The 11,606-nt window shown below is 52.6% G+C and overlaps 1 protein-coding gene across 2 annotated transcripts in view; it reads right to left on the bottom strand.

Annotated features, from left to right (window-relative positions):
* Positions 1–2,216: 2,216 nt before the first annotated feature.
* Positions 2,217–11,606, bottom strand: part of ppcdc (phosphopantothenoylcysteine decarboxylase) — a 90,065-nt gene continuing 80,675 nt past the window's right edge. For both annotated transcript variants that reach the window (XM_043680630.2, XM_087982040.1), the window contains exon 5: positions 2,217–2,420. In XM_043680630.2, coding sequence (XP_043536565.1) covers positions 2,350–2,420 — 71 coding nt within the window. In that variant the 3' untranslated portion in view covers positions 2,217–2,349. The remainder of the gene's footprint in view (positions 2,421–11,606) is intronic.

Raw genomic sequence — 11,606 nt, 5'->3', positions numbered from 1 at the left:
GGACCCATTAAAGCCAGGATGTTAGCCGTTAGCACCCGTTTCTGCACATTAGCTAAACCTCATGTTACAATTGTTAACTGATGGATACTGCTGGACAAGCAATTGTTTTCTATTAACTGTAATTGAAACTGCATTGTCTTGTAATTAGCATGTCACTAGTGTAATCCTTTAAGAACTGCCTGTATCTGAAGCTCAGGGAAGAGAATCCTTGACTTAACTGTGCTAAGTGTCCATTTTGTATCAGTCCAGTCAGTTTCTCTTCCCTGCTATATCATGAGAAATAAACAGTGCTCGTCAATTTCACAATCTGTGTGTGGCCTCTATTTGTAATTGGACAATTCTCCGACACTAGATCTCTGCATTAACAGTTGAAAAATGTGATGCTGGAAAAACACAGCAGGCCAGACAGCATCCAAGGAGCAGGAGAATCGACGTTTCGGGCATAAGCCCTTCTTCAGGAATGAGGCTGGTGTGCCAGGCGGGCTGAGATAAAAGGGTGGGGGGGAGGGGATTTGGGGGAGGGGCACTGAGAATACGATAGGTGGAAGGAGGTGAGGGTGAGGGTGATAGGCCGGAGAGGGGGTAGGGGTGGAGAGGTCGGGAAGTAGATTGCAGGTCAAGAGGGCGGTGCTGAATCCGGGGGTTGGGACTGAGATGGGGGGGGGGGGAATGAGGAAGCTGGAGAAATCTACATTTTTTCCCTCTGCATTAACAGTCCAATGATAACACCACAAGGCCATTTCCTCACCCCCTTAATGTAGCAGTTCAAGGAGGCAGCTTACCACCACCCCTACAGGGCAATTAAAGATAGTCAATAAATGCTGGCCCATGCCGCATGTTGAATGAAAAAAAAAGTGCTGCACCACTGGGAAGAACACAAAGCAATCTTCTTCACCATCCACCAAAGGTGTCCTGGCCAAAATTTATCCCTCAACAAGCATCATTATAACAGACCACTTGGAAACTTTTTCACAGTTGTTTGTGGGAGCCTGCCATTGGCATCAACTGGAAAATCTACTTTTTATTTTAAAATACTTTAGCATCAGGCAAACTGTCTCACATGCATGAGACCATTATAAAATGAAGTACTTGTGTTAAGGTAATGAAAGATAGAATTGGAGCACATGAACAAGTGTCTGATCTAACAATACACAGTGAATGCCTCACATAATACAGAGGAATCTCGATTATCCGAACAAGATAGGCGGGCGTTATTTCATTCGGATAATTGATTATTCAGTTAATTGATTTCCTCTGGTGCTTGGAGTTTTCTGTGAAGTCTGTTCTCCGTTCAGAAGACTAGGCAAAAGCACACTGCATATGAGACCCTGCCCCCCACCCCTGTCTGCTCCCACCCTGCCCACCCCTGACCCCATCCGCTCCCACCCAGCTCTCCAGGGCAGCTGGACTGGACACCAATAGTAAGACTGCTGCTGCCTTTGTGGGCTAAGTCTCCAAATATCACACACACACACCTTTTTGACAGGTTCCACTTTGCCTGTACAGGACAATGCTGGAGAGATTTTCTGGGGAAAGGGGGTTTAGGGTTCACCCCTGTGTGGAACTCCAGGGAAAGTGTGGAGGGTGGGGGGGGTGGGGGGGAAAGAGACCGAGAGAGAGAGAGAGAGAGAGAGAGAGAGAGAGAGAGGGCAGGAGGTCAGTCATTTGGAGACAGTGCCTGGACTGTCCAGGACTGTTCTTGGCAGCATTTCAGTGAGTCAAGTTCGTTTTTAATCATTGTACCTGTAAACAAAAGACGAGATCAGGGTTACAACAGCTCTTTGACATAATGTTTCTATCGGGGCCTCGAGATCCCCTTCGATATTCGGATAATCAAGATTCCTCTGTAAATAATACTTATAAAAAAGTGTCATTCTATAAATAAGACTGAATGCATTAATCCATTGTATTAAACTGCTGATGCCTTCTTCTACTGGCATAAACCTGGCGTCACATATGCCCAAATTGTCCAACAATTCAAGGGTGCAGCAGTTATGATGTTCACTGCTACATGGTGTCAGTCTGAAGTATGCTTCTTTTACAGGTGAAGTCAAAACATGGGCAGGCACCTGTGGCAACATCTCACGTCAGGGAGGAGCATTCACAGAAGCTAACAGATTTCTGGTGAATTTTTGAGACAGTGCAGACGGTTTCCCAGCAGCAGCAAAACAATTTACAACATCACTTTAGTTTGAGTAATAACAAGGCTTGCATAATTTGATTGGAATCAGTTTGTTATTTATAATCCCAATGTTGAAGTGGTTTACATTCAGAACAAAGTTCTAAATAAAATGAAGTGAAAGATTGTGGATGTTTGAAAGTTGGCTCTGCTTCTCCCATCATCAGCAGCTATGGAGACTGTTCCAAACACTCTTTTACCTTTTCCACGATTGTTGATATCTCTGCCATTGCCCCATAACCTGCAACAGACAACAAAACACAGCAGTTACACAGTACCTGCAAAGTAACCTGCAAATGAATGGCAATTTCAAACATTTATTGCAGGGATGTTTAAAAGCAGCTGAGGTCATATCTGGAACTGCCACCTTGCCTGTTGTCCCATGTCAAGTGAGCAGGTTTAAAGCAAGCTCTCAAGCTTCAGTCTAACATGAAGGAGAAAGTGAGGTCTGCAGATGCTGGAGATCAGAGATGGAAATGTGTTGCTGGAAAAGTGCAGCAGGTCAGGCAGCATCTAGGGAACAGGAGAATCGACGTTTCGGGCATTAGCCCTTCTTCAGGAATGAGGGAAGTTGGTCCAGCAGGCTAAGATAAAAGATAGGGAGGAGGGACTTGGGGGAGGGGCGTCGGAAATGTGATAGGTGGAAAGAGGTCAAGGTGAGGGTGATAGGTCAGACTGGGGTGGGGACGGAGAGGTCGGGAAGAAGATTGCAGGTTAGGAAGGCGGTGCTGAATTTGATGGATTTGACTGAGACAGGCTGGGGGGAGGGGAAATGAGGAAACTGGTGAAATCCGAGTTCATCCCTTGTGGTTGGAGGGTTCCTAGCCGGAAGATGAGGCGTTCTTCCTCCAACCGTCGTTTCGCTGTGGTCTGACGATGGAGGAGTCCAAAGACCTGCATATCCTTGGTGGAGTGGGAGGGGGAATTGAAATGTTGAGCTACAGGGTGGTTGGGTTGGTTGGTCGGGGTGTCCCAGAGGTGTTCTCTGAAACGCTCCGCAAGTAGGCGGCCTGTCTCCCCAATATAGAGGAGGCCACATCGGGTGCAAAGGATGCAATAGATGATATGTGTGGAGGTACAGGTGAATCTGTGGCGGATATGGAAGTTTCCTTTGGGGCCTTGGAGGGCGGTGAGGGGGGAGGTGTGGGCGCAAGTCTTGCATCTCCTGCGGTTGCAGGGGAAGGTGCCGGGAGTGGAGGTTGGGTTGGTGGGGGGTGTGGATCTGACGAGGGAGTCACGGAGGGAGTGGTCTTTACAGAATGCTGATAGGGGAGGGGAGGGAAATATATCCTTGGTGGTGGGGTCCGTTTGGAGGTGGCGGAAATGGCGGCGGATGATGCGCTGTACATGGAGGTTAGTGGGGTGGTAGGTGAGGACCAGTGGGGTTCTGTCCTGGTGGCGGTTGGAGGGGCGGGGTTCAAGGGCGGAGGATCGGGAAGTGGAAGAGATACGGTGGAGGGCATCGTCGACCACGTCGGGGGGGAAATTGCGGTCCTTGAAGAAGAAGGCCATCTGGGATGTGCGTTTTTGGAACTGGTCCTCCTGGGAGCAGATGCGGCGGAGTCGAAGGAATTGGGAGAATGGGATGGCGTTTTTACAGGGGGCAGGATGGGAGGAGGTGTAGTCCAGGTAGCTGTGGGAGTCGGTTGGTTTGTAGTAGATGTCCGTGTTGATTCGGTCGCCTGAGATAGAAATAGAAAGGTCGAGGAAGGGGAGGGAGGAATCTGAGACTGTCCAGGTGAATTTGAGGTCGGGGTGGAAGGTGTTGGTGAAGTGGATGAACTGTTCAACCTCCTCGTGGGAGCACGAGGCGGCGCCGATACAATCATCGATGTCGCGGAGGAAAAGGTGGGGGGTGGGGCCAGTGTAGTTGCGGAAGATGGATTGTTCCACATATCCTACGAAGAGGCAGGCATAGCTGGGGCCCATGCGGGTGCCCATGGCTACTCCTTTCGTTTGGAGGAAGTGGGAGGATTGGAAAGAGAAGTTGTTCAGGGTGAGGACCAGTTCAGTCAGTCGAAGGAGGGTGTCTGTGGAAGGGTACTGGTCGGTACGGCGGGAAAGAAAGAAGCGGAGGGCTTTGAGTCCTTCCTGATGGGGGATGGAGGTGTACAGGGACTGGATGTCCATGGTGAAAATAAGGCGTTGGGGACCGGGGAAGCGAAAATCATGGAGCAGGTGGAGGGCATGGATGGTGTCCCGAACGTAGGTGGGGAGTTCTTGGACTAAGGGGGACAGGACGGTGTCAAGGTATGCGGAGATGAGTTCGGTGGGGCAGGAGCAGGCGGAGACAATGGGTCGGCCGGGGCAGTCAGGTTTGTGGATTTTGGGCAGGAGGTAGAAGCCGGAGGTGCGGGGTTGTGGGACTATGAGGTTGGAGGCGGTGGATGGGAGATCCCCCGAGGTGATAAGGTTATGGACGGTCTGGGAGATGATGGTTTGGTGGTGGGGGGTGGGGTCATGGTCAAGGGGGCAGTAGGAGGAGGTATCTGCGAGCTGGCGTTTGGCCTCAGCGGTGTAGAGGTCTGTGCGCCAAACTACTACCGCGCCTCCCTTGTCTGCTAGTTTGATAGTGAGGTTGGGGTTGCAACGGAGTGAGTGGAGGGCTGCGCGTTCCGAGGGTGAGAGGTTAGAGTGGGTGAGTCCGAGGGTGAGAGGTTGGAGTGGGTGAGTCCGAGGGTGAGAGGTTGGAGTGGGTGAGTCCGAGGGTGAGAGGTTGGAGTGGGTGAGCCTCCAACACACCCCATCCACCTGGAGCCTCCAACACACCCTATCCACCTGGATTAACCAAGACTCCCGCCCACCCTCTGACGACCCCTTCTCCCGCCTCCAACACACCCCATCCACCTGGACACCCCGTGCTGGCCTCCTACCTGCCCTCGACCTCTGCATAGCCAACTGCCGCCGCAATATTAACCGCCACCTGAACTCCCCGACCCCTCTCACCCACTCCAACCTCTCACCCTCGGAACGCGCAGCCCTCCACTCACTCCGTTGCAACCCCAACCTCACTATCAAACCAGCAGACAAGGGAGGCGCGGTAGTAGTTTGGCGCACAGACCTCTACACCGCTGAGGCCAAACGCCAGCTCGCAGATACCTCCTCCTACTGCCCCCTTGACCATGACCCCACCCCCCACCACCAAACCATCATCTCCCAGACCGTCCATAACCTCATCACCTCGGGGGATCTCCCATCCACCGCCTCCAACCTCATAGTCCCACAACCCTGCACCTCCCGCTTCTACCTCCTGCCCAAAATCCACAAACCTGACTGCCCGGCCGACCCATTGTCTCCGCCTGCTCCTGCCCCACCGAACTCATCTCCGCATACCTTGACACCGTCCTGTCCCCCTTAGTCCAAGAACTCCCCACCTACGTTCGGGACACCACCCATGCCCTCCACCTGCTCCATGATTTTCGCTTCCCCGGTCCCCAACGCCTTATTTTCACCATGGACATCCAGTCCCTGTACACCTCCATCCCCCATCAGGAAGTACTCAAAGCCCTCCGCTTCTTTCTTTCACGCCGTACCGACCAGTACCCTTCCACAGACACCCTCCTTCGACTGACTGAACTGGTCCTCACCCTGAACAACTTCTCTTTCCAATCCTCCCACTTCCTCCAAACGAAAGGAGTAGCCATGGGCACCCGCATGGGCCCCAGCTATGCCTGCCTCTTCGTAGGATATGTGGAACAATCCATCTTCCGCAACTACACTGGCCCCACCCCCCACCTTTTCCTCCGCGACATCGATGACTGTATCGGCGCCGCCTCGTGCTCCCACGAGGAGGTTGAACAGTTCATCCACTTCACCAACACCTTCCACCCCGACCTCAAATTCACCTGGACAGTCTCAGATTCCTCCCTCCCCTTCCTCGACCTTTCTATTTCTATCTCAGGCGACCGAATCAACACTGACATCTACTACAAACCAACCGACTCCCACAGCTACCTGGACTACACCTCCTCCCATCCTGCCCCCTGTAAAAACGCCATCCCATTCTCCCAATTCCTTCGACTCCACCGCATCTGCTCCCAGGAGGACCAGTTCCAAAAACGCACATCCCAGATGGCCTCCTTCTTCAAGGACCGCAATTTCCCCCCCGACGTGGTCGACGATGCCCTCCACCGCATCTCTTCCACTTCCCGATCCTCCGCCCTTGAACCCCGCCCCTCCAACCGCCACCAGGACAGAACCCCACTGGTCCTCACCTACCACCCCACTAACCTCCATGTACAGTGCATCATCCGCCATCATTTCCGCCACCTCCAAACGGACCCCACCACCAAGGATATATTTCCCTCCCCTCCCCTATCAGCATTCCGTAAAGACCACTCCCTCCGTGACTCCCTCGTCAGATCCACACCCCCCACCAACCCAACCTCCACTCCCGGCACCTTCCCCTGCAACCGCAGGAGGTGCAAGACTTGCGCCCACACCTCCCCCCTCATCTCCCTCCAAGGTCCCAAAGGAAACTTCCATATCCGCCACAGATTCACCTGTACCTCCACACATATCATCTATTGCATCCTTTGCACCCGATGCGGCCTCCTCTATATTGGGGAGACAGGCCGCCTACTTGCGGAGCGTTTCAGAGAACACCTCTGGGACACCCGGACCAACCAACCCAACCACCCTGTAGCTCAACATTTCAATTCCCCCTCCCACTCCACCAAGGATATGCAGGTCTTTGGACTCCTCCATCGTCAGACCACAGCGAAACGACGGTTGGAGGAAGAATGCCTCATCTTCCGGCTAGGAACCCTCCAACCACAAGGGATGAACTCGGATTTCACCAGTTTCCTCATTTCCCCTCCCCCCAGCCTGTCTCAGTCAAATCCATCAAATTCAGCACCGCCTTCCTAACCTGCAATCTTCTTCCCGACCTCTCCGCCCCCACCCCAGTCTGACCTATCACCCTCACCTTGACCTCTTTCCACCTATCACATTTCCGACGCCCCTCCCCCAAGTCCCTCCTCCCTATCTTTTATCTTAGCCTGCTGGACCAACTTCCCTCATTCCTGAAGAAGGGCTAATGCCCGAAACGTCGATTCTCCTGTTCCCTAGATGCTGCCTGACCTGCTGCGCTTTTCCAGCAACACATTTCCATCTCAGTCTAATATTAAACCTATCTCGCAAGAGACCACCACCGCTGTAAAAGTTTATGACTAAGATAAGTTCAGAATGCCTCATGGGAGAAAGTTAAATAGCTCCTGAAAAAATTCCCACTCTGATTCTATTTTCATACATAGCTTGGTAGATACAAAGATAAACTTGTTCTAATTGTAATGTTTTATGATCATTTTTAAACAAGCCCCCAAGATGCTTAAATTTGAATTGGACAATATAGCCCCAACAGCTTGCAAACATAATAGCTGTTAAGGGGATACTGAACATTAAAAGAAGTTTGCCACTTTACCTAAATGACCCAATATATAACATGCCTAAAAGAAAGAAGATAAATCACACACCAGTATGCTTAATCTTTGCCACACTTCTTACAGAACAAAGCTACAAGGCAATCACTGTACCTGCGGGATCATTTTTCGCAGCTAAAGTTACCCGCAGATTACCGCGCACCGAACATATTATAGGGAATCAGGAGGCTGTCAGGAAGGTACGTTTCCCATTGAAATGAATGGCTTGGCTCCTATCCGTGGTTTCAGGCTTCTGCGGTAGGTCCTGGAACGCATCCCCCACAGGTATGGGTGGGACTACTATACCTTCTTACATTAACTGCAATGCAGGGTTAAGTATTCCCCCACTTATCCTATATCTAAGTGCTGTCAAAATAAAGACAGTGAACAGCTGATGAGTCTTTCTTTTTAAAAAATATTAAGATTTATTAGTAGCACAAAGGTTTTTTTTTTAAATCTAACAGGTAAAATAGTAGGAAAGTCCCAACTTCTCGAGCTCACATTTTATGCTATGTGGGAACTCAAGGGCACTTACCCTGGTAACACTAACTAGAAAGCATCACAGTTGCAAATGCTCGAGCTTTGGATTTCAAAACCTGAACAGCAGTTGGCATCACTGCAGCTGTGATAATGCAGCATTTTATGCTTGTAGACAAGGCACCGCAAACCGGCAAGGGAATGGTGTCAGGGGGCATGCGACAGGAAGGACAGGCCGGAGCAGAGCAGATGACAGTTACCGGAGAGGTACAGCTGCCGAGCGAAGCTCCGACAGGACAGGAGGAGGAGGCGGAGAAGGGAAAGAAGGAGGCAGAGGAATGGACCGTGGTGAAAAACAGGAAGAGGAAAACCCACCCGGTCACCAAGACCTCCCAAAAAAAGGGGAAAAGGCAGCTGCAGGTGGAAGACACGGACAGCTCTTCGGAGGGTGAGGACGGACGTAAGGAGGGTCGTCACCAAAAGAAGAGGCAGAGCGCTGCGAGGAGAAAGGAGAGCAGCAACTGCCAACCAAGGGACAAACCTCCTGAGGAAATGGGAAACCACCACCCCCTACCAGGTGAAAGCCAGGAGGGCCCCGCCGCCACACAGCTCCAGGTCACTGGGAGCAGCCACCCTCTGACAGCCCCGCTGTCAGATATAGAAACAGACAGCGTGGACCCTGGTCTCGGCCCGATGACACCGAAGCGGGCAAATGGGCCGAGTGAGGAACTGGACAGCTAAATCAGCCCTGTGAGGGTCCAGCAGTTTGCGTGCTGCGTGGGGATGCAGACAGCTACCCCAGAGGGGCAGGACCAGTGACAATCGAACATGGGTAACCTTACAACCTGTTAACAAAATGGGGTTTAAAATTGCAACTATCAATGTGCGCAGCATAAAATCTGCTGCGCGATGTGTTTCAACACTGGCCTTCCTGGCCAACGTGAAAGCAGAAGTCCTGTTTCTGCAGGAGTGTGGGATACCACACCTCAGCAGTTACAGGAGATGGTCGAGCTTGTGGGCCCATGGGCCGTCAGTGTGGTCGGGGGGTAACGATAACCGCTCCTCGGGCCTGGGTATTCTGTTACGGGGAGGCAACTTCACCATCTCCGAGGTTGAGGTGGTGGTGGGCGGGCGCCTCCTCGTCGCTGATGTTACATACAGAAACGCTCCCGTGAGACTAATCAACGTGTACGCCCCAGCGGGTAAGAGTGAACGGTTGGCCATCCTGCAACAGCTTCCACTGTTGCTGGCTACGTCCAGGCCGGTCATTCTGGCCGGAGACTTCAACTGTATCATCGATGCAGACGGACGATCCGGCGGGGGGGACAGTAAACTGGACGCCACGTCCAGAGCCCTGATGGACACGGTCAAAGACGCCAAGCTGCACGACATCTTCAGGACCCCTGCAGACGGAGCGCAGCGTAGATATACATGGTCACGGGCAGACGGGTCTATCCGCTCAAGGATAGATTACCTGTTTGTGTCCCGAACGCTCTCGGTCAGATTCACCGACGTCAAGGCACTGTTCTTCTCTGACCACTGCCTCCTGCTGGCCGACTGTCACCTACAGGACGAGCAGCGGGCTGGTAAGGGAACGTGGAAACTGAACACCAAGCTGTTGACCCCGGGAAACATCGAGGAGCTCAAGAGGGATTACGCAGGTTGGAGAACCATGAAGCCCCTCTTTGAGTCTCCAGCGGACTGGTGGGAAACAGTAAAAGGGAACATCAAGAGGTTCTTCATCCTCAAAGGTGTTCAGGAGGCAAGAGAGAGAGGCGGAGAAAACTGTCCCAGCTCCAGGAAAGTATGCAGAACCTGCTGCTGCTGCAGACGTTGGGGGTCGATGTCACGGAGGACCTCAAGGAGGTGAAGGGCCAGCAAGCCTCGCTCTTTGCCTCGGAAGCCTCCAAGATAATCTTCCGGTCCAGGGTCCGCTCGGTGGAGCAGGACGAGACGTGCTCACGTTTCTTCTTCCAGAAGGTGCACAAAGAGAGCTCTGGGCTCAGCAGCCTGAAGGAAGAAGATGGCTCGGTAACGTCATCTCAGGCTGACATCATGAGGATCAGCAAATCCTTCTATGCCAGTTTGTATGACTCGAAGCCAACCGACAGCGCGGCCTCCAAGTCGTTCCTGTCCTCTATCACGGAGATCCTAGACGACGGAACACGAGAGAGGCTGGACCAGCCGCTATCTCTGGATGAGCTGACCAAGGCCCTCGAGTCCTTCGAAAAGAATAAAACTCCCGGAAGCGACGGCTTACCGGTCGAGCTCTATTCCACTCTTTGGGACTTGATTGGTCGGGACCTGCTGGAGGTGTATGTCAGTATGCTTCGGGCAGGTACCATGAGTGAATCCATGAGGAAAGGCATCATCACCCTCATCTACAAGCAGAAGGGGGAGAGGGAAGAAATTAGAAATTGGACCGATCTCACTGTTAAACACAGACTACAAAATCTTGTCAAAGGTCATCGTCAACCGGGTCAGGTCTGCTCTGGGATCGGTGATCCACCCTGACCAAACCTGTGCTGTACCGGGCAGGAAGATCGCTGAGAGTCTCGCACTCCTCAGAGATACGATCGCCTACGTGCAGGACAGGGGGGTGGACACCTGCCTCATCAGCCTGGACCAGGAGAAAGCCTTTGACAGGATATCGCATACATATATGAGGGATGTCCTCTCCAAAATGGGCTTCGGGGAGGGAATCGCTAATTGGATCAGACTGCTCTACACCAACATTGTCAGTGCAGTCTCAATCAATGGGTGGGAATTGGAGTCAGGCAGGGCTGCCCTCTCTCTCCTGCCTTGTTTGTGTGTTGCATAGAGCCATTTGCCGAGTCCATCAGGAAGGATGCGAGCCTGAGAGGGGTGACTATTCCTGGCAGCGGGGTTCTGCAGGTTAAGGCCTCCCTGTACATGGATGACGTTGCCGTTTTCTGCTCGGATCCGCTGTCCGTGCACAGACTCATGTGCATCTGTGACCAGTTCGAACGGGCCTCGGGGGCCAAGGTAAACCGAGGCAAGAACGAAGCCATGCTCTTCGGGAACTGGGCCGACCAATCCTCTATCCCCTTCACCGTCAGGACTGACCACCTGAAGGTGCTGGGTATTTGGTTCGGGGGGGCTGGGGCGTGCGCCAAGACCTGGGAGGAGCAGATCAGGAAGGTGAGACAGAAACTGGGCAGATGGGAGTAACAGTCGCTCTCCATCGCGGGTAAAAACCTGGTCATCAGGTGTGAGGTATTGTTATACGTGGCACAGGTCTGGCCTATCCCCAGAACCTGTGCCGCCGCAGTCACCCGGGCCATCTTCCACTTCGTGTGGAGATCAAAGATGGACCGGGTCCGAAGAGATGTAATGTACAAAGACCAGTGCAATGGGGGAAAAAACACACCCAATGCAACCCTCACCCTGATGGCCACCTTTGTGTGTGGCTGCATCAAGCTGTGCAAACACCAAGTGTCACTACGTACTGAGGTTCTACCTGTCCCCAGTGTTGCGAAGGATGGGCCTGGCCTCGCTGCCGCGGAACG

The sequence above is a fragment of the Chiloscyllium plagiosum genome, unplaced genomic scaffold, assembly GCF_037043375.1.
Source record: "Chiloscyllium plagiosum isolate Xiang-an unplaced genomic scaffold, Cpla_swu_hap1 HiC_scaffold_42, whole genome shotgun sequence".
Taxonomy (NCBI): Eukaryota; Metazoa; Chordata; class Chondrichthyes; order Orectolobiformes; family Hemiscylliidae; genus Chiloscyllium; species Chiloscyllium plagiosum.
This window is presented reverse-complemented; position numbering and strand designations above follow the sequence as displayed.